The sequence below is a fragment of the Ailuropoda melanoleuca genome, chromosome 1 (genome assembly GCF_002007445.2).
Source record: "Ailuropoda melanoleuca isolate Jingjing chromosome 1, ASM200744v2, whole genome shotgun sequence".
NCBI lineage: Eukaryota > Metazoa > Chordata > Mammalia > Carnivora > Ursidae > Ailuropoda > Ailuropoda melanoleuca.
This window is the reverse complement of record NC_048218.1, coordinates 67,157,897-67,181,211: the sequence shown is the minus strand read 5'-3', so window position 1 is coordinate 67,181,211 and position 23,315 is coordinate 67,157,897. Positions and strand designations below refer to the sequence as shown.

The following is a 23,315-nucleotide window of genomic DNA, read 5'->3' as shown; positions in this document are numbered from 1 at the left end:
TGTGATTGAAGAAATAAAACCAACACATGAGACATTTGATAAAATTTAACTTATGAATTATTGATAAAAGATCAGAAGTGGAGGTGCCTGGGTAGTAGTTCAGTCGCTTAAGTGGCTGACTTTGTCTCAGGTCATGATCTCAGGGTCCTGGGATTGAGCCCTGAGTCCTCCCTGCTCAGCTGGGAGTCTGCTTCTCCCTCTCCTTCTGCCCCTCCCCCTGCTCATGTGTGCATGTGTGCGCTCTCTCTCTCTCTCTCTGATAAATAAAATTGTTTAAATTACCCTGGAGAATGGCCTTAAAAAAAAAGATCAGAAGTGGAGTGATAAGTAAGGACTAAAGTGGTCTGGGAAGATTTCCTAGGGGTGCTGAGATACATGCTTGTAGGATTTGGAGAAACAGTTTGAAGAGCTGTTAAATTTCTGTACAAGGAAGGACTCAGGTCCAGGAACGAGAATGGCATGACAATGAGGGGCTTGTCCGGATCAAAGCAGAGGTTGCTGTTGAGAATTAGTATAAAATAAGGTTTCTAAAGTTTTTTTGTAATCTTAATTTACTCCCTTTTTCCTGTTGTAGCTTTTAGGCATTACTGTATGTGGTCGCTGCCAGGAACATTTGAGCACCAATTATACTGAACTCTTATTTTTTCTACAGATTTTGTAGCCCTTTCATAAAATATCTTTGAACAAAAGATACTATAGTCTTCCGGTGCTTCTTAAGCTACTTTTAAGAAGGACCTTTTTTGTTTGTTTGTTTGTTTGTTTTTAATTTCCAAACCATTACTGATCAAAACATTTTGGTAAAATTCAATAAAATTTAATTAAAAATTGCCATAAATGTTTCTGAATGCTTATTCTCACTTTGTGTACTTACTTTTGTTACTGATGGGTAGCAAATAGCACTTCTTTTAATCATTAATACTTTGTACCGTGATGAAAGTTTGTATGCAATGTCTTTTAAACAGGTATGCATCTTCTATCGATGATATTTTAGAAGATGAAGAACATTATGCAGATCAGTTAAAGGAATATCTGTTTTATGCAGAAGCATTGAGGTAAGAATAATAAGTGTTCCAGATGCAGCCTGTAGGCTGGTCACCACTCTCTTCATATGTTGCCCGGAAGTGAAGACAGTAAGGTGATTTTTAAATGAATTCATCCCCCAGGTAGTGAGAGGTCTCATTGTAATCCTCTGTGTTGTAGAGTGCTAGGCATAGACATTTAAAACAAGCCCTTGTTCTTGAAACATAGTAGTGATAAAACTCGTCAATCTCCAGCTTCAGGTCTGTTTGTATGTTGTTCTTTCTACTTTTTTCAATTTGAAGATTGGATGCAAAATACAGACTGAGTGTATGTAGCCTTGTCACTAGGCAACATGTTGCCATTTTTATTCTGTAATTCTTTCCACATCTGCTATCTTCTTAGTAAGTTTGTGTAAGTTCTTAAAATCAGTACTTTGTCTTCTGTTCTTACGGTATCTCCTACAGAGCCAAACAGAATTCTCTGGTATGTAGTTCTATTGAATTAAGAAATTAGTATATTTTTTTGTCCAATTTTAAAAAATGAATCATTTTCCTGGAATAGGTTATCTTTTGGTCATAGCCACTTGTGGTTATTTTCCTGTCACTTTTAAGAGCAGTATAAGAATTCTGTTAGTACAACACAGCACCAATTTTCCTTCAGCTGTTCAGTAACTGGTATGAAAACATCCACACATTGTTAGCCTTGTTCCTTCTAGGACTTCCAGGAGTCAGAAGTTTGACCAAGGTCACGTTACAAAGCAAAAGAAAGTTGCTGAATATAGTGGAATTCTGTACAGTTCTTAAATACTGTAGAAAAGATTAATGTATATTGCTATGTTCACGGTATATAATTAAGATGAGATGTGGACTCACTTGAGGCATATGCATATGTGTACTTGTAAGTGCCTGGCTGAGGTCTGGCAGAATATGCACCATCTGTTAATATGGATTGTGTCTGGATAGTGGAGTTAGGGAAAAGAAAGAATTGTTGACACTTTTTTTATTTTGTGCATTCCTGTATTAGAATCTTTTTTTTTCCCCCCAAGTGTGGGTTACTTTTATGATACAAACTAAGACATTATTTTTTTCAAGATTTATTTATTTGAGAGAGAGAGAGAGTGCATGCACACAAGTGGGAGGTGGGCAGAGGGAGGAGGAGAGAATCTCAAGCAGACTCCCTGCTGAGCACAGAGCCCGGAGGTGGGGCTCAGTCTCATGACTCTGAGATCATGACCTGAGCCAGAATCAAGAGTTGGAAGCTTTACCAACTGAGCCACCTAGACACCTCAAAACTAAGACGTTTCTGTATAAAAACGAAAATTTTGAGAAATCTTTTTAAAGAATATTCAGTTGCTTTGTGAGATTCCACCATTAGTTTCTGTGTTACACAAAAGATTTTGTTGTTAATGTATGTGGTAATGGTGTATTCATTCAAAAAAAATGTTGCAGCTATCTAAAAAAACAACCTTTTTTGTTAAGTATATGTAAAATTTATATTCTTAGGTTCTGCTAGATTTAATTTTTAATATGGGGCTACTGCATTTTAAACATGAAAATTCTGTGTCACACAATTTCTGAGCCTAGTAAGACATTGTGAATGCTTCCCCTCGTCCCCTGAAATTTTTTTTTAATACCTTAAAAGAGAAGCCACAAAAATTAAATGGCAGCACTTTTTTTCATCCCTAGGGCTGTATGCAGGAAACATGAACTTATGCAGTATGACTTGGAGATGGCTGCTCAGGACTTAGCTTCCAAAAAGCAGCAATGTGAGGAACTGGCAACTGGGGTGAGTGTTTCCATTTAGGCCTCTGTATCATTGCAGCAAGCCATATAAGGAAGGAGGAGCTGCAGCTGTACTACTCAGGATGCCTGTAGCTTTTATAGGGGAGTAATTTATGGGCAACTTTAGAATTCTTTGGGTTGCTATCTTGATATAAAAAGATGTTAGCCATTAAAACATCGTTTATATAGCATTGTTAGAAATTCTGCCAGGGCACCTGGCTGGCTCAGTCGGTGGAGCATGTGGCTCTTGACCTCAGAGTTGTGAGTTCGAGCCCCATGTTGGGTGTACAGATTACTTAAAAATAAAATCTTTTTTTTTTTTTAAGATTTTATTTATTTATTCGACAGAGATAGAGACAGCCAGCGAGAGAGGGAACACAAGCAGGGGGAGTGGGAGAGGAAGAAGCAGGCTCATAGCGGAGGAGCCTGATGTGGGGCTCGATCCCATAACGCTGGGACCACGCCCTGAGCCGAAGGCAGACGCTTAACCACTCTGCCACCCAGGCGCCCCTAAAAATAAAATCTTAAAAAAAAAATCTGCCAACATTGCTCTGTGTAGTAAGTTTCTTTTCATTTATGTTAAGTCCAAATGAAAAAAACATTATTCTTTGTGATTGAAATAACGACCTTTGTCAGGTTTAATTTTACAAAGTATATTAGAGACTTTAGTTTTCTTTGAAAAGCCTTACCCAGTTACAATCAGTGCATCTCTCCTAAGAAGGAGCTTTTGGTATAGTGTGAATACTTGTGAAGAAAACTCCATATCTTATTGTATGAACCTTAGATCATTTTTATGATCAGCTTTCTACTGTCCAGCCATTTTATTGGAATAACGTAGCTGTTGCAGTGAGAATACACAGTCTGGGAATAATGAAACAGTGATGGGGCCACCATGTATCAGTCACTTCATAGTTAATAAGTGCTCTGGTAGGTCTGAAAGGTCACATGTATGTGAGAAAAGACCATTGGCTACAAAACATGTACACTAGGCTTGATTTATTTTTAAAACTCAGGGGAAATTCCCAGGCCATTTTCAGGGAGCAGGGAGGGTGCTCTACTCCTTGGTGTGAAGGGAAAAGTATTTAAGTAAACTCTGGAGAATGAGGAAGTGTTAAAGCAATGATGCTTGATTGATAGATAGATAGAAAGATAGATAGATAGATAGATAGATAGATAGATAGATAGATAGATAGATACCCAAGTTTTATTGATAGATACCCAAGTTTCAGTGTGTGTTATGCAGATTTTAAATGTTTTTTGTTTGTTTGTTTTAGTTTGGTCTGTTTCCTTTGTCACTTGTTGAATTTTATCTATTTTTTATGTCAGAGAGAAATTTTAAAGAATATGACCCCTGATCTAAAGAAGTAACTTGCCTAATACTTTACATGGGACTTTTCCATTTGATTAAGAAGTTCAGTTAGAATTTTTTTCTTTTTGACTATTCCATATTATTTCAGTGTTAGGAATCATATTAGGAGCCCCCTGGTTATAAGATTTCTGAGGCTTCTGTCTGAGTATGGGGGAAATGGCAGAAGTTTTCTGTTTTCCTTTTTTAAGAAAATGTTTAATTTTAGTTTAAATATACATAACAAAATTTGTCATCGTAATCATTTTTTTAACCTGGTTTTTCTCTTTTTTTCCCTGCTATTTATGTATGTATATATCTATCTGTTTTGAAAGATTTAATTTTAAGTAATCTCTACACCCAACATGGGGCTCGAACTCACAACTCTGAGGTCAAGAGCCACATGCTCTACCCACTGAGCCAACCAGGCATCTGTATTTTTCTTTTTAAAAAGTAATTTTTACTCCTATGATTTCGAGCTTACAGTATAGTGGGAAAAAATTAGTATACCTATTGCATTTATATTGATACAAATTAAAAGCAATTTTATGAGAGCATAGGTTAATGAGTGGTTATAATAGGGATCGTCTTGACCATTTTGAAGTGTACAGTTCAGTAGTAGTAAGTACACTCACACTGTTGTGCTTGCAACTCTCTTCATCTTGAAAATTGAAACTCTTTACCGTTAAACATAACTATCAATTTCCCTTCCCTCCGGCCCTTAGCAGTCACCATTCTACTTTCTGTCTCTGTGACTTTGACTACTCTAGATACCTTATATTAAGTAGAATCATACCATATTTGTCTTTTTGTGACTTGTTGATTTCCACTTAGCATAATGTTCTCTGGTTCATCCATGGTGTAGCATGGTTCTTTCTCAGACTGAATAATACTTCTCTGTACATATGCACCACATTTTGTTTATCTACTCAGCTGTTTCTATTTCCTTTTAGACCGTGAGAACATTTTCTTTGAAGGGAATGACTACCAAGCTCTTTGGTCAAGAAACTCCAGAGCAGAGAGAAGCCAGAATAAAGGTGCTAGAAGAACAAATAAATGAAGGAGAACAACAGTTAAAGTCTAAAAATCTGGAAGGCAGGTAAAAATGCTGAGATGTTTAACAAAGCTAGACATGTACTACATGGCAGATTGTTTTTTTATACTGTTTCCCATCTTCATTAACATTCCTGCATTATAGCCTGTCCTTCTAGGGCCTTTTTTTTTTTTTTTAAAGATTTTATTTTTAAGTAATCTCTACACCCAATGTGGGGGGCTTGAACTTACAACCCTGAGATCAAGAGTCACAGGCTCCACCGACTGAGCCAACCAGGCGCCCCTATACTGGTTCTTCTAAACTGTAGTGATTGAAGGGCACCTGGGTGGCTCACTTAAGCATCCAACTCTTGGTTTCAGCTCAGGTCATGATATTGCGGTTGTGGGATCCAGCCCCTCGTCAGGCTCTGTGCTAAGCTTGGATTCTGCCTCAAATTCTCTCTCCTTTTCCCTGCCTCTCCCCCTGCTTATGTGCTCTGTCTCTCGTCCTCTCTCTCTCAAATAAGTAAATAAATCTTTTAAAAAAATAAAATGTAGTGATTGAATTCCTAAGAAATTTGAATTATCAAAAATCATGTTATAGAAACAGTTTTAGTATGAGGGAAAGAGGAAGAAGAGTTTTAACTTTATAATCTTATTTTCCTGCACTTTTCCTGATTTCTGTCCTTTGCACATTCCCTTTGCCCTTTCTTCTCCATCACTTGACAAAAGCCTGATCATTCTTCATTGCCCAGTTCTCGTGCTACTTCCTTTGTGAGGCTTACTCCTAGCCTCGCAGGCTCTTGTAGCCTTTGGTTCATGCCACGATAACATGGCAGTTTTGTTTTGGGTGGTCTGGTGTCCTCTGTGATTGTCCCTGGCTAAATTAAGTGCCCTTCAAAGTCAATGACTCTGTCTTTTTCATCTTTATGTTTCAACATCTTGCATTGGGCGTGGCATGTCATTGTTCCATAAATATTTCTGGAAATGCAGCTATCAAAGGTCTGCCATTGCTGTTTGGCTTATTTTCCTTATTGTTGTTTTTCATCTGATAGTAAGTAGATCAAGGCAGACCAAGAGTGTATCATTGGTGTTGAGATATTTTTGTTAATTTTTAGAACTGCTGGCACCAAATAAGTAAAAGTAAACTTTTATGAATGGAATTTAAAAAGACAAATGCCTCTCAGAATTTATAAAACTGGTTGTCATTAAAAACAAGTAAATAGGGGCACCTGGGTGGCTCGGTTGGTTGGGCCTCTGCCTTTGGCTCAGGTCATGATCCCGGGGTCCTGGGATCGAGTCCCACATCAGGCTCCCTGCTCAGTGGGGACCCTGCTTCTCTGCCTGCTTGTGCCGTCTCTCTCCCTCTCTCTCTGACAAATAAATAAAATCTTGAAAAAAAAAATAACATATGAAGTTATTAAAAAAAAAAGTGTATAATAATTGTGATACATAATATATCTTGTCAAAAGAGTATATGTTTTCCAGTGACCCCAGGAGGGCAGCTTCACATGGCTGGGTTAGGTTTGTGAGCCGGGTCAGAGAGCCATCTACAGCTGTTTTATAGGAATAATCTGAAGCTGGGATTCTTGTGGCAAAAATATTGATTATTAAAATGTAGATGAATGTATGCCTGTCTCTCTGCTTCTTCTCCCAGTATAATTTTTAGGAAGAGAGAAATAGAACTATCTTATACAGACAACAGCTTTTTCCTCCATATAGATAAATAAAAACCAGTGCAAATGAGAACTGGTTATTAGAATTTATAATATAGTTAACTTAATTTGAATAAGAGTAATAATGATGACTACACATTTTATTTCAGAGAATTTGTGAAAAATGCTTGGGCTGATATCGAACGCTTCAAAGAACAAAAGAACCATGATTTAAAGGAGGCCCTCATCAGCTATGCAGTCATGCAGATCAGTATGTGCAAAAAGGTAGGTGAAGGTACAAGTATATTCAGAAGTGCTTACAAATTTCTTCAAAACTGATTTCTCTTATTTGGACCAGAGTGTTTATTATTTTCATTTTAAAGCTCATTCTTCCCCCCATTCCAGAATGTTTTCCAGTTTCTTCACTTAACTTTGAAAGACTATTATAACCTGAATGTTTTTTTGGTTATTATTGGGTCTTCACTCACCTCAAGTTCCAAATTTGTATGCCCTGTTTATATCTAGTATTTGAAAATATATACCAACAACATTACATGGATTATATGATATTCTTGGACAGGGAGTAAGATACTGTTCCTAACAGTGATATATAGTACTTTGATTGGAAGATAGTGTAAATGTTATTTGGGGAAAATGTGGTTATGATACAGTTTGTTGTCATAGTCTTTCATATGACTGATAGCCATAGTGGAGGATAAGTAGCTTATTTCTGGTTTAAATAAGTGTTTTGACAATGCTGAAATCTTTAAAATGCTATTCTAAGAACAAAATATAAAACATTCCTTCTTTTTTATAACCTATGATCTGCCTATGTGTCTGTCAGTTAGTACCAGTGCTTTACATATGTCCAGCACTTCACAGTTTACCAAGAGATTTAACATGTATTATCTCAGCAAATCATATAGCGAGATGATTTCTCACAGTTATGAAGACCTTCTTAGAGGGAAAAATCATACTCATATAAACAACTTGTGCTTTAATTCATCCAAAATGTATATTTTCTGGCTAGACATCATCACTTCCCTAGCCCTTTCCACTTGGAATCACCAGCAGTAGCATAGAGAGCAAAGATATTTTGAGATGTAAACACCAGACGCTAGCATTAATCACGTGGGCTCCTTTTGTATTGGGCAAATTCATATTTATGCCTCAGTAAAAGTGTAAGTTACTTCACATAGTGGATCTTTGAGGTCATTTAAGAGAAGTTAGAATCATGAGTGATCCATCCGCACATGCCGATGGGTGAGTATGATTGCAGCTTGGTAGTGTGTGTGTGTGTGTGTGTGTGTGTGTGTGTGTCTGTGTGTTTTAAGATTGTATTTACTTATTCATTTATTAGAGAGAGCAAGCAAGCAAGTATTTGAGTGGGGAGGGGAGGAGCAGAGGGAGAGAGAGAATCCCAAGCCAACTCCATGCTGAGTGTAGAGCCTGATGTCGGACACAATCCCATGACCCTGCGATCATGACCTGAGCCGAAATCAGGAGTCAGGGCACCCAACTGACTGAGCCACCCAGATGCCCCACAGCTTGATAGTGTTTTTATCTGTTGCTGTCTTCCTGCCACCTCCTACTGCCTCCCTGCTTCACAGGTTGCTTCACATTTAGTCTTTTTTCTAACCTTTTTTTTTTTTTAATCTTGGGAGGTCTGAAAGATCAGATAACACAAATTTTTTAGAGTTGGTTTGTTTTGTTTTCATAAAAGACTTATTAATAAGTTCCTTGTGATCTGTTTGCTGCTTTTCCAAAGTAAAATGCAGACTATATAATGGCTCGAAGGACTTTTCTCCCCACTTCACCTAAGGTGGGGTGGTTGAGGGTGCTGGAAATTAATCTCTGAATAAAAAAGATATCACTGTACGTGTATTTGGATATACTGTTGGATATCTTGTGTGTCTCCTCATTTGTCCTACGATAACTGTAGTAAACAAGTATACTTACATGAAATTAAAAAGATGTCTATTCATCTTATTTCCCAAGAGCAGTACTATAAAGTTTCATCATGTTGTACTTTTCTCCTTAAGTGGAATAGATTTTTATATTTGAAAATCTGCAGTATTCTTTTTTTTTAGGAACTTATAATTAAGTATGAGAAGATAAGATTAATACTAGTTTTTCTCCAATAAATATGGGTATCTATATTTTATTTTACTTGTGTATTAACTTTTCAGATATACCATATTTCGTTATAATGTCAGCTATCCAAAGTGGTAATTGAATATAATCAAATGACTAAATTGTAGTAGTAGTAAACCAAAACAAAAAACTTTCACAGGGACACCTAGGTGGCTCAGTTGGTAAAGTGTCTTCGGCTCAGGTCATGATCCCAGAGTCCTGGGATCAAGTCCCACATCAGGCTCCTTGCTCAGTGGGGAGTCTGCTTCTCCCTCTGCCTGCTGCTGCTTCTGCTTCCGCTCTCTCTCTGCCAAAAAAATAAATAAAATCTTAAAAGATATTTTACATAAAAAGTATTAATATTAGCACTTAAAAATCAAGGATCACTTCTAAGTGTTTTTTTGGTCAACATTTTTGATAGTGAGTTTTCTAATTTGTTGAATCAAGAAATACTTGATTTTTAAGCTACTTTATCTTTTTGAATTTTAAGAATTATCATATGGAAAAAAGTATTCCATGCAAATGGGAATGGGGGGAAAAAAGCTAGGGTGGCAATACTTATATCAGACAAAGTAGAAAAAATAGACTTTAAAACAAAGACTGTAACAAGAGACAAAGAAGGGCATTACATAATGATAAAGGGGTCAATCCAACAAGAGGATATAACAGTAAATTTACCCAACACTAGAACACCAAAATACATCAAGTAATATTAAGACATAAAGGGAGACATAAAGGGAGAAATTGATGGTAATACAATAATAGTAGGGGATTTTAACACCCCACTTACATCAACGGATAGATATCAAGACAGAAAATTAATAAGGAAACAGTATCTTTGAGTGACACTTTAGCCTACATGGCCTTATATCCTATATATAACATCCAAAAACAGCAGAATATACATTCTTTTCAAGTGCACATGGAACATTCACCAGGATGGATCGCACATTAGGCCACAAAGCAAGTCTCAATAAAATTTAAGAAGACTTAGATGCCTGGGTGGCTCAGTCTGTTAAGCCTTTGGTTCAGGTCATGATCCCCGGATCCTGGGATCAAGCCCGACACTGGGCTCCTTGCTCAGTGGGGAGCCTCGCTCTCCCTCTGCTCCTCCCCCAGCTTGTGCTCTCTCGCTCTCTCACTCACTCTCTCTGACAAATAAGTGAATAAAATCTTTTTAAAAAATTTTCAGAAGACTGAGATAATATCATCATCTTTTCTGACCACAATTGTATAAACTAGAAATTAATCACAAGAACAAAACTGGAGGGGCGCCTGGGTGGCACAGCGGTTAAGCGTCTGCCTTCGGCTCAGGGCGTGATCCTGGCGTTATGGGATCGAGCCCCATATAAGGCTTTTCTGCTATGAGCCTGCTTCTTCCTCTCCCACTCCCCCTGCTTGTGTTCCCTCTCTCGCTGGCTGTCTCTATCTCTGTCAAATAAATAAATAAAATCTTTAAAAAAAAAAAAAAAGAACAAAACTGGAAAAATACAAATATGTGGAAGCTAAAGAGCACACTCCCGAACGTCCAGTAGGCAGTGAGGAGAGCAAAGAGCTAATCAAAAATACATGGCTGCGGATGGAAATGAAAACACAGTGGTCCAAAACCTTCGGAAGGCAGCAAAAACAGTTCAGAGAGGGAAATCTATAGCGATGCAGGCTGACCTCAAGAAACAAGAAAAATCTCAATCCAGCCTTACATCTAAAGGGACTAGAAAAAGAACGAAGCCCAAGATTAGTAGAAGGTAGGAATTTAATAAAGATCAGAGCAGTAAAAGTAATTATCATAAAAACAACATACTCTCATTGCAAAAATTACAAAATCCAGAAGCGCGTTAGGTAAAAATTCTCCCCCTCCTCCACCAAATCCCTTTGGAAACCTCACCACTGTTGACAGACTTCTTGGGTATCCTTCCAGACGTTCTTGGACCTTTACAGTCATTTAGAAAACGACTTCCCCACAAAACAGGACTTCGTGTTCACCTTCCCCATAAAAACAGGACTGTGTTACGTGTGCCAGGGTGTCGTTTCGGTTTGCTTATTTGATGTCTCATGGATGTCTTCCAGTGGCAGTGCGTAGGATCTCTTATCCTTTCTGACAACAAATACTCTTACTAGCTGCTACTTCATCCAGCCAATCTGAGACATTTTAAAGGATTTTTTTTATTTGCTTTTTGTATTTCATCAGAAGGAGAAAAATCAACAGATTCTTGATTTTTTTTTCTAGTATTTGAAGCCTTGATAACTTGATAAATATTGACATACTTTAATATCTAAGTATTAAATATTGCCTCCTCATGAATTAGCAGTTATTCGAGAATGTGTATCTTGTTTATGAAAAAAAAAACCTTTGTTTCTACTACTTGTTAGATTTTACTGTTTTATTTTTATATACATGCATTTTTGTTTAAGCATATTAGATATATTTTATCATATTAACTTTGTGCTAAATAGCCTGCTAGAACCACTGAGAAGGATTTGATAGTTTAGCCTGTTACTGGTTTTTATCAAAACATTAGTTGTTAGACTAATAATTTACTAAGCTATTAATTTTTTTAAAAATCTATTAATTTTTACTTAATTGTCAAACTAGTACGTTTTTTCCCTTTTGTTTTAAGTATTACATAGAAAAACTGCCGGAAAACTTGTTTGGTTTACAAACAGAAATGATGCAAACATGTGATATGAGTAAATGAGTTTATGTTATGAACCTTGAAAACTCAGTTTTCTAAAAAAAGAAGTTGTAATAGCTTTTTCCCCATCTTGAAGATGGGCTATGCAAATGATTCTCTTACTTTTTTCAGAAGTATCAGACATTCACTTCCATTAGCCATTGCCGGAAATAGGGTCATATTTGCTGGACTTGTTAGTTATTCCAGAAAGTGAAATTTAGCATACCAGTAAGCCAGATACTTCAGCTTTCAGAATCCTTCCAAAATCACATTTTAAAGTATTCGTTTCTTTCTTTTCTTTTTTCTTTCCTTTTCTTTTGTTTTAGGGAATTCAAGTTTGGACCAATGCTAAGGAGTGCTTTAGCAAGATGTAATCTTGTGAAATGAATTTCTCGTCAATCAAAGTGCCCCAGAACAGAAGCACAAGTAAATAAAAAATACTTAAGTTGCTACCCAGTATACACAAAAATATATATAAGTTGAGTCAATTCAACTTCTTTAATTTGATTGTAGTTGTGTTCCTGTAGCACAAAAGGATGTATTTTAATGAATATTAAGTATTATGATTTGAGGTTTTGGGGACTGGTGCTGATTCCAAAAAGTTAATTTGATAACATATACCAATAGATTGTTTTTGTCAGGCTTCTGAACCAATGACTGAATGTTAAGATGTTAGGTAATTTGTTTGTTTCAATGCCAGTTGTTTCTGATCTGTTTATGTAGGGAGTTTTTCCCTAAGATTGAATTCCTATCTTTACTTGGTAAGACCCACTACTCTGTTATAGGGGGTTATTTTTTCTTGCCTTATAGTTGAGCTGTTTGGTTTGACAAAGCTCAGCAGAAAACTTAGTGTGAAATCTAAGATTTTCTCCCACATTCATTGTTGCCCCCTATAACATTTGCATACACTAGAAAATGCCTTCAATTTGTGTTTTACCAGAATTTTGATACTGGTCAGAAATTTTATACTGCCAACAAAGAAGATTCAACTTCTCAGATATATAGTGGAACACATTGTTATGATCCAGGAATTGCTATATAGAAAGTTTTAATTGAATATGTTACATATAAGCACTAAATTCTTCTCAAATAATTCTTAACCTCAGTGATGAGCCTAAGTTTACTCTGCTTGGCTCTCTACACGTGGCGTTTCAGGTACAAGATGTAGCATTTCAGTGTATAAGAGATATGTAGTGAACATACGTGTTAGTATCTTCATTATTAACATCCTTCTTTTTATTGCTTGGCTGTAATTTTTGTAAAGATAAATTATATTGTTTTTGTGCGTGTGTGTGTTTGTGATACATGTTCAGAAGCCAAGCACCCTCATTTTGCTTTGCAGTATTTTAAATGTGTTCTCATTATTACTAATTATGTAAAAAAAAGAAATCCCCAGTACTGTTCAGCATTTGACTTTTTTACATGTTTAAAATGTTGCTGGATTTTTGTGCTGTTTGCCAAACTTATACAATAAATAAATGAAGTATTGTGCTGATTTTCATATGATTTTTGTTATTTTAACAAAGTTATCTATACATATTAGTATCTGATCCTCTGTGAGAAAATAATACATGCTATATTATGTTTTGAAGTGTTTGTATATATTTATCTTAGGCCAAAATATTGGGTTTTTCAAAAAATAAGATGCTGAAATGAAATAGAAGTTTAAAAATTTACTGCTTTTTTAAAAAAGAAAATTGCTGGAAGCAAAGGTCATCTGTATATGTACCCATTTCATTCCACTGAATTGTATCATCTCTTGACTCATGAAATAAAATAACTTTTCATTTGGCATTTAAAAATCAAAAGCCTTCTCCCCAAAACTAACCTTAAACTAAATGTAAAATGCAATAGATTTTTTCCTACTAGCTGATTTAGTTTGAGAAGGCCATTGTTACCTATGTTTTAAAAGATAAATTAGGAAAAATATTTTTCTAAAACATGCAGATATTCACATGGTTGTATGTATGTTTAGGAATATTTTTTTTTTAAAGATTTTATTTATTCATTTGACAGAGATAGGGACAGCTAGCGAGAGAGGGAACACAAGCAGGGGGAGTGGGAGAGGAAGAAGCAGGCTTCCAGCGGAGGAGCCTGATGTGGGGCTCGATCCCAGAACACCGGGATCACGCCCTGAGCAGAAGGCAGACGCTTAACGACTGAGCCACCCAGGCGCCCCTGTTTAGGAATATCTTGACTTGGGTTGACTTTTTAAAAAGTTTCATTTGATAGCATAAATCATTCTTTTAAAAACAACAACAGCAAACTATTGAACTTGGTTTTTGTTTTGTTTAAGTAGGCTCCATGCCCAACGTGGGGCTTGAACTCGTGACCCTGAGATTAAGAGTTGTATGCTCTACCGACTGAGCCAGGCAGCCCCCCACCCTGCCAAAAAAAAACCCAAAAAAACAAAACAAAACAAAAAACCTCTTAAAGAAGTTTTATGATGGAAATTATTTTTGGTACTATCCAGAATAAGTATAAAGAAAATAATCTGTGCAATAACCCTTTTCAAAACTATTTAAAAATCAAAATGCTAAAATGAATTATTAAAGAGGAGTGGGGTTTAATCTTCAAAGCTAAATATAAAAATATGAGGAATGACTGAAGAAAAATGACTCATTATATTAATGTAAATAGTAACAGGAAGATTTCATCTTGACAGGGTACTGGTGATGCAGTTGGGATAGTCAAAGCATTAAAATTAACTGAAGTCATACTTAACCTTCATTTACATCTAAAACTTGAGTATGTCTGAATGAGTCACTGGTAATTACAACATAGCATCCAAAACAGGAACTGCGGGTTCTTAAAATTCAAGCATCTTTAGAATAAACACACACCCAGCTTGGAATGGAATGAAAAACCAAGAGTTATGTAACAGGAATGCTAGGCTTTTTATATCCTTATAATCCTTCTTTAGATTTATATGCATACTGTCCCCCTGGGTAGAATTTACTGATTTTCATAAAAAGTTTTCCCTAAAACAAAGATTCAGGAATTTCTTTCAAGGGTGAGTAACCCAGAGAAATAAAATAATAAAAGGTCAAATCAGTAGAATTATACTTGCTTCCTAAAATTATATAACTTTAAATTCCTATATATTTGAAAGGAAGGAATAAACTATTGAAAAAAAAAGCAAATTAAATCCAAAGCATGTAGCAGAAAGGAAGAGGAAAATTAATGGTATTAAAAATAGAGCTATAAAGCCGAAAGTTGATTCTTTGAAAAGATTAATAAAATTAAACCTCTAGCAAACCTGGATGGAAAAAGAAAAAGTACAAATTATTTCTATCAAGAATGAGATGGGAGATGTTATTATAGATCTTACAGACATTAAAAAGGTAATAAGGAATATTACGGGCAACTTTAAACCAATAAATTAAATGAAGTCAACAAATTCCTTTAAAAATGTAGCTTACTAAAACTGATACAAGATGAAATAGAAAATCTGAGTAACCTAACACCAAAGAAATGTATTATCAAAAATATTCCTCCACATCTCCAGGTCTTGATGGCTTTATTGATGAGTTGTATCAAACATTTAAGGAAGAAAAAGCTTTAATTCTACCCAGACTTTCAAGGAATAGGGAAAAGGGAATACTTCCCATTTTTTTTCATTTTTTTTCTCAATGAGAACAGTATTACCACAGTACCAAAAGTGGCCAAAGACCTTTCCAAGAAAAGAAAGTGACATATCAATATACATCATAAACTTAAACGCAGAAATTGTTATACCGTTAGCTAATTGGACCCAGCAATATAAAAGAGCATAGTATGTCATGATCAAGTAGAGTTTATCTCAGAAATGCAAGGTTGGTTTAACATTAAAAGTCAATTACTATAATCATCATATTAACAGAGTAAAGAGAAGTACCTTATCATTTTGATGCATGTAAAAAAAAGATTCAACACTGATTTATGATTTAAAACTCAGCAAACTAGGAATAGAGGGAAACATACTCTGATAAAGGGCATCTGTGGAAAAGCTACAGCTAACATACATAATGTTGGAAAGTCAAGTCCGTCACAGGACAGCTGCCTACTAGATAGCATATGTCCCCATTTCTCCCTCTCCCACCATGGCGGACGTTTGGCCAGCTTTCACCCCAACCCTCCTGCAGCTATCCCCATGAGCCTTTTTATTAATAATCATTGAACTCTGAAGCTCATGGATGCCCCATAGTTGAAGCTCAGAGAGTATGTCCACCAGGTGAGCAGTCCCAAGTCTAGAAGGTTTAGGGAATCTATTGATTCAGCAGATAGTTTTAAAATCCATCCCCAGATGAAGGTGAAACTAGTTGATTCAGCAGCAAAAGCCCAAGTGAATAAAAATTACTTTTATGTAAGTATGTGATAGAAGCACCATTCAGCAGGACACAAGGACAAATTCCTAAACACTCACTTGCTAAGTTCTTGATTTCAGAGGACATAGATTAACATGCATCAAATGCTTACTACTAGAGCCGAAACTGAGGCTCGGTGGAGAGACGACTTGCCTGACGTCCCACAGCCAGTAACTGGTAGAGCCAGATGTTGAACCCAAGTAGCATGGATCCAGAGCCTGTACTTTTTGAGGCTTTTTTTTTTTTTCCTTTTGGAGGAGAGGGGACTCTAGGTATTAAGATACCTGGAGGAGACAGACGCATAAGGGTGAGGGAGGGATGGGAAAGGTAACTTTCATGGTGCTCAAACTGCAAGATACTTGACAAGAAAATGTCTTAGCTACTCCTAGGAATGGGAGAGGAGGAGGAAACAGAATGAGGTGGTCTGTGGGGAAATACCAGACCAGTTCTCCAACTTGAATTGTGTGCTTGTGGCTCGCTGGGGATCTAGTTAAAATGCAGACCCCTGATTCAGTAATTTGGAGTGGAGCCTCAGTCTGCATTTCTAACAAGCTCCCAGCTAATGTCAGTGCTACTAGTCAGATTTCGAGTAGCGAGCTGTCAAAGAAATATATATATAGGTATAAAACGTGAACTATCACTAGCTGTTAAGCTAATGGCTTGGCCAAACCAAGACCCATCTAGGTACAGTTATTTAGCAAATACAGGAAAATTTACCAATTATATAAAAGAAAAAAAAATTAGGCAATGCCGATTCTTAGTTCAGTTCCAAGTTTATTTTTTTGATATTTTACCTTTTTAAGATTTTATTTATTTGAGAGAGAGTACATGAGAGAGCACAAGCAGGGTGAGGGGCAAAAGGAGAGGGAGAAGCAGGCTCCCCACTGAGCAGAGAGCCTGACGAGGGACTCGATCCCAGGACTCCAGGACCATGACCTGAGCCAAAGGCAGATGCTTAACCAACTGAGCCACCCAGGTGCCCCCAAGTTTACAAGTTTATATCAAAAGCTAAATTTAAAACATGTGAAGCCTTAATGATAAAGATGAGGAGATGGGTAATAATGATAAAAAATTAAGACTAAAACTCAAACTCAATAATATGGTAATAGCAAAAGTAGTATTAATGAGGCTTTCATCAAATATTGTGGAAGACATTAAATACAGTCATTCAGACATGAGTTTATCTTCATGCCTTCTCAAAATTCCTCTAAAATGACAGGAGCTTTATGTTTGTTTTAATTTTTTATTTCAAAGTACCATTCAAGGCAACGGAAGAAAATACAATGGTGTACAATAAATGTTCACAAAATTTTACAAGATAAACAGATGGAGGAGGTGCTAATTGACTTAGCAAAATGGTGGCCACTGAAACATACATGCCAGTGGCCCGGGCTACTAATGAGAAGCAAGCTGCTTTACACCACCGAATCCCAGAAAGACTTGGGAATTAGAGGAAACAGGCATACTGGTAAGAAGGAATAGGTGTGAAGTTAAAAACAGTGGGGAAAGGATCGGTTGAAAGTCCATACGGGGAGCAATTAGATTACATGTGGAATCTAAAAAACAAAGCAAACGAATAAACAAAAAGTAGAAACAGACTTGTATATACAGCCAACTGATGGTGGTCAGAGGAGAGGTGAGTGGGGTGATGGGCAAGGTGGGGGAGTAGGAGATAAGAGTTTCCAGTTATGGAATAAAACAATAGTTATATGCCCAAGTCCCAGCCCTTTCTCCATAATGCTCAAGAGACCACCACTGTGCATTACTGTGAAATTTCACATTAGTCAAAATGTTCCAGGAAAAGTTCATATACAAAGAATTAGCATCAGAATAGCATCAGGCTTCTCGAAAGAAAAATTTCTTGGGACGCCAGAAAAGAACAGACTGATGCCTTCAGAATTTTGAAGAAAAATGATAGCCAAGCTGATGGCCAAACTGTCAATCACGTGTGAGGCAGAACAAAGACATTTTTGAATATGCAGTCTCAAATTCCCTTCCTATGCACCCATTCTCAAAAAGCTCCTGGAGGATGTGCTTCACGAAAACTGGAACATAGACCAAAAATCAGGAAGCCATGGGTTACAGAAAACAGGAGATCTAACATAAAATAGATGAAAGGTATGCCCAGGGTATGGTGAAAAGGAATCCCAGAAAGGCATCGTCCAGGGTGGAGCCAGAGTTGGGGGACTCCAGGAAGAAGATCACCTGGAAAAAAGTTGGAATTGTAGGCTTAGGTATAGATTTCACAAATGTGGACTACTGTATATGGAGGCCATTGGAGTGGAATGATGTAGCCATAGAAAGAAAACTAAGCAATAAAAACACAAGGCTATTATAATATTCAGGAGAAAAGGAGATGTTTTGCACAAAGAGAATCAGAATTTACTACATGGCTCTGCAGGTAAAAATGTATTTATTCATAAATATAGGGGCACCTGGGGGGCTCAGTCGGTGAAGCATCCCACTCTTGATTTCAGCCCAGGTCATGATCTCAGGGTGGTGAGATCGAGTCCCCTGTTGGGTGCTGCGCTGAGCATGGAGCCTGCTTAAGATTCTGTCTCTCCCTCTACTTCTCCTCCCCCCTTGCATGCACTCTCTTTCAAAAATAAATAAATACAATTTTAAAATGTATTTACATAACTAGAATAATGGAAACATGACAGTCAGCTCATCCAAACATGGTAATAACTGTAGTGAGAGGGCTGGTCAGGAGAAGTTAGGAGCCAAATTCCCTTCTAGCATGCCCCCCCGTTTTTTTTTTGAGCTTTAATTGACACACGTTATGTTAGTTGTAAGTGTACATCATAATGCTTCGGTGTGTGTAATCATCTCAAGACAGCACTAGAAAGACTGTTTAGAAATAGGAAGATAAATGTCAAAAGAAAATGAAAAGGGGGATTGGGGAATAAGTAGAAGTAGGGCAAGGGGCTATTGTTTGTTATCCTAAAACTTTAAGTACTATTTAATTTTTAAGTTATGTGATAGACAACTGGTTAAAAAAAAATAAAAAGTAATTTAGAAACTAAACGAATTGACATTAAAAGATGTCCCCTCTAGAGAAAGCAAATAACACAAAGAATGGTCTGTATAGCATGAGCCAGGTTTTACGTTTTACGAAGAGGCAGCTTGATTATGTCTGGGTGTCTCCGTGTTTGCCTGTGCTTGGGAAATCTCCGGGAAGGTACTAAATGGGGCACAGTGGTTATGTTTCATGTGTAGGTCAGCAGTCGGTGGGAAACGCAGCCTTCTACTTTTTGTTTCAGTCCTATTGAAGGTTTTGCACCCTTATGTATTGCTTACATAATGAAAATCTAAATTTTTGGAAGTGTGGATAAGAAATAATTACCCACAGAAGACTGTCTATCAAAAGAATACCCCAATACCTCAGCTGATAGGAGTAATATTTGTAAAGAGATACCACTGTATAACAAACTGCTTTGCAACCATAAAGAGAAAGAACAGTGATCACTACCTCAGGCAAGATGGCCCAATGGGAACTTCGTCAAAATTGGTACGTGTCCTAGACAGCGGGATACAATGGACAGGAATGGAGGCGTGGGTAAGGAAAGTGCCGAGGGCACACATCTTCTCTCCAAAAGTGGCTCCCAAGGAAAATGCAGCTCAAGAAAGAAGATCAAACAAGTATTAGGAATTAGGTTATCAGCAAAACGTGTCTACAGCAGGCCAGAATGAGAGGACAGTGTCCACACCTGCCCCGCTCCACGTATCAGTAGGTAGTTAGGTGCACCTGTGGTTTTGGCTAACCACGGTGAAGTGTGCTGCCTGCGTGTCAGGAGCACCGAGCCTTCGCGTGCCAGGTGCAGGCAGGGGAAGCCGGGGGAGGCAACGGCTCGTTCAAAATACATGTAATAAAAATGTAAAGTAAATCCCCTCTTTCTCCTACTATTTATAAGAAGCAGAGAAAAAGGTAGAGAATAGGTTTTTTTTTTAAAAGATTGATTTATTGGGGCGCCTGGGTGGCACAGCGGTTAAGCGTCTGCCTTCAGCTCAGGGCGTGATCCCGGCGTTGTGGGATCGAGCCCCACATCAGGCTCCTCCGCTATGAGCCTGCTTCTTCCTTTCCCACTCCCCCTGCTTGTGTTCCCTCTCTCGCTGGCTGTCTCTCTGTAGAATAAATAAATAAAATCTTTAAAAAAAAAAAAAGATTGATTTATTTTAGAAAGCATGAGTGAGTTGGGGGAGGGGCAGAAGGAGAGAGACTCTCAAGCAGACACCCTGCTGAGCACAGAGCCGGCCGGCCGTGGGGCTCAATCCCAGGACCCTGAGATCATGACTTGAACCGAAATCAAGAGTCAGATGCTTAACCAACTGAGCCACCCACGCGCCCCACGGTAGAGAAGAGTGTTAAACAATAAGCACATAAAGGCAAAGGAAAGCCAAATAGTGTTCCCTCTTCCTCACCCAAGGAAGTAAAAGAGGCCAGAGTAAAGCCGTCACAGTATTAAAATCAAAGAATCTGTAGTAGTATAAATGTTGATGATAAAGGACATATCAGAGTCTTTTAGACCGTGAGAGCCGTACTTGACATTTCCATAGAGTGTTAAAATTTTTTCTAATTAATATATGAAGATGGTGGGGGCGTCTGGGGGGCTCAGTCAGTTAAGCATCTGCCTTCGGCTCAGGTCATGATCCCAGGGTCCTGGGACCGAGTCCTGCATTGGGCTCCTTACTCTGGGGGAAGCCTGCTTCTCCCTCTCCCTCTGCCTGCTTCTCCCCCTGCTTGTGCTCTCTCTCTCTGACAAATACATAAATAATTAAAAAATGATATTTGAAGATGGTTAAAAAAAATTCCAAGTAGTGCTGAAGACCTACACATAAAGTTGTGTCCTCCCCCTCTCATTTCCCACCCCTCCAGCTCCTTGTTTTTCTCCACAGAGGTAACTACTGCTGTGGTTTCCTGTGTGTCCTTCTAGAACTTTTACATGTGTGTACATCTCCACACAGAGGAACAAGAGCTTACTGTGCGTCCTTAACATCTTGAAGATTGCCCCGTGTCCGTGCATGTGCCTCCGTCTCTCTTCGGCCATGTGGTATTCCACAGAGACCAGTTTACGGTTTGAAGGCTCCTTCCGGAAGCTGAGCGCCCAGAAGTAAGTACGGCCCCCCGGAGCTGGCCCAAGTTCAGCAGGGCGCAGGAAGACCGCTCATTGCTGGTGAGGAGGCACCGCTGTGTGAACCGGAGATCTTCACCGCTTCCCTTACACCCCTAAAAATTCCCCAGAACCAAATCTACATTTTATCACATAATTTGCTTTTTCTTGATTCACAATATATATATATAATACATATAAATATACATACACATATGAAGCGAGAGATCCCAGTGTTCCGTGTCTATATCCGTGTAGGTAGGTCTATAGATATAGACACACACATGCGCAGAGGACTGGCTTCTCAGTAAGACTCATTAGCATATCAAAGATGTCGGTCCGGCGTGAGGGAGACACCGGCGTCCCCTTCATGCTGCTGTGTTGCTTAGGGGCGCAACTGAAGAGCTGCCCTGTAGCTCCAGGTCCCAGCTGCAGCCCCTGTTGACGTCTCATTCCTGGTCCCCAGCTCAGCAACGGCTCAGGGCTTCCCACTTCTGTTTCCTTCCACCTCACAGCAGCCCAAAGCCAATGGAAGGGACGATGTCCTCTTATTGAAAACGTGCTTGATGGACCATTAAAATAGACCTAGTTCTTTCCGTGATTGGATCCCAGAATCTTCCGTTATAAATGAGCTTGGAGGGAAAGAAAAAAAAAAGGAAATAAACTTAGAGATGATTTCCTCTCCTTTTAAAAATGAGGAAACAGGACCAGAGAGGGGAAGAGACTTGCTCAAAGTAACACAGCCAGGGTGCAGATTCCTGACTTCCGGACAAGGCTCCTTCCTGTGAGTATTCTCTTTCCGTATCTGTCTCCTGAGCTAATGGGCCTGTGTGGCTTCCCAAGCCGGTCTGGAGGTCCCATGTCATCACCTGGTCAGTAGCCAGAGAGGGGGACCAAAAGGGGGATAAAGGGAGTCCTTGCACCAGATCAAGGGGTAGGATGAGAGTGCTTTTGCGGGGGGGACCCAGGAAAGCAGTTGCCTGAAATGAAGGTTCGGGATAAACACTGCATTTCAGCCATCCACGGACTTCGGTCAGTTACCGTTGCAAACACCGCTAGAGTTCCCTCCTGAACATGAGCCTGTGTACGTGACACCGTGGGCAGCAAGCAGGGAGCCTGTGATACGGATGTTTGACAGCTGGCCGGAGCCCCAGGGAACTATGTGGAGCTGGATCACACGGCGTGGACTAGAGCAGGCCTGCGAGGCCTGGATCCCACTTTGCTCGGCCCAACCTCCAGAGACGTCCTCAACAACTCGTTAGGGGCACCCACGAAGGATGGGCTGAGGGTTTCTTTAGTTGTTGGCAGAGCCTCGGGAGTCCTGTGACCTTCCCACCTGCTGTGAGCTCACCAAGCCTGCTTGACACCTGAGCTCCAGATGGCTTCTTTTCGGGCCCAGCTCATGTTCCTCTCTGGGGGACATGCCCCAGCTTGGAGGTAACTGAAGACCCCTGTCTCCTATTAGAGAAGGAAACTGAACCATAGCTTTTGGTGAGGCCCCTGGATATTCATGACAGGGTCACTGCTTGGAAGCAGGCAAAGAGAACTTGGTATTATGGAGAGCAAGGGATGTTCTTTGCAGTTCTCTCAACTCACTTGCTTTTGCTTGCCTCAGGACCCTTGGACCTGCTGCAGCTTCTGCCTGAGGTGGGCTCAGCCCCCAGCCCACCTCCTTTATCTGGAGCACTGTCCTCACAAACTCATCTCGGCCATAACCTCCTCTGGGAGGTCTTCTCTGAGCTTCTAACCAAAAAGCCTCTGGCTCCTAAAATTGCCTGTTCCTCCCCATCTTAGAATTTAGCACCAGATACTGAAATTACTGGTTTCTATGTGTGTGTGTGGCCAAGTTTTATAAATGTCCCATTTGTGTTTGAAAACATGCCTAGGGGCGCCTGGGTGGCTCAGGTGGTTAAGTGTCTACCTTTGACTCAGGTCAGGATCCCAGGGTCCTGGGATCGAGCGTGGATCAGGTTCTCTGCTCAGGGAGGGAGCCTGTTTCTCCCTCTCCCTCTGCCTCTCCCCTGGCTTTTGCTCTCTCTCTCGCTCACTCTGTCAAATAAATAAACAAAATCTTAAAAAAGAAAGAAAGAGAAAGAAAGAAAGAAGAAAGAAAGAGAAAGAAAAAGAAAAGAACATGCCTTTGTCACCTATAATGTGCGACATACCATATAGGACCATTGTATTAAGCTTTTATTTTTATTTATTTATTTAAAAGATTTT

At 38.8% G+C, this 23,315-nt stretch overlaps 1 protein-coding gene and 1 long non-coding RNA gene across 2 annotated transcripts in view; both read left to right on the top strand.

The window, feature by feature from the left end:
- The window catches only part of SNX4 (sorting nexin 4), a 63,674-nt gene extending 50,533 nt beyond the window's left edge, over positions 1-13,141 (top strand). Inside the window, exons 10-14 of the mRNA XM_034659852.1 lie at positions 963-1,052; positions 2,706-2,805; positions 5,100-5,245; positions 7,004-7,118; positions 11,965-13,141. Of these exons, the coding sequence (XP_034515743.1) occupies positions 963-1,052; positions 2,706-2,805; positions 5,100-5,245; positions 7,004-7,118; positions 11,965-12,012 (499 nt within the window). The 3' untranslated portion in view covers positions 12,013-13,141. The remainder of the gene's footprint in view (positions 1-962; positions 1,053-2,705; positions 2,806-5,099; positions 5,246-7,003; positions 7,119-11,964) is intronic.
- A 7,824-nt stretch (positions 13,142-20,965) lies between these two features.
- LOC117802049 lies at positions 20,966-23,029 on the top strand. Its single transcript, XR_004625078.1, has 3 exons — positions 20,966-21,095; positions 21,794-21,879; positions 22,112-23,029. It is a non-coding gene; the product is annotated as an uncharacterized LOC117802049 (long non-coding RNA).
- Positions 23,030-23,315: the final 286 nt, after the last annotated feature.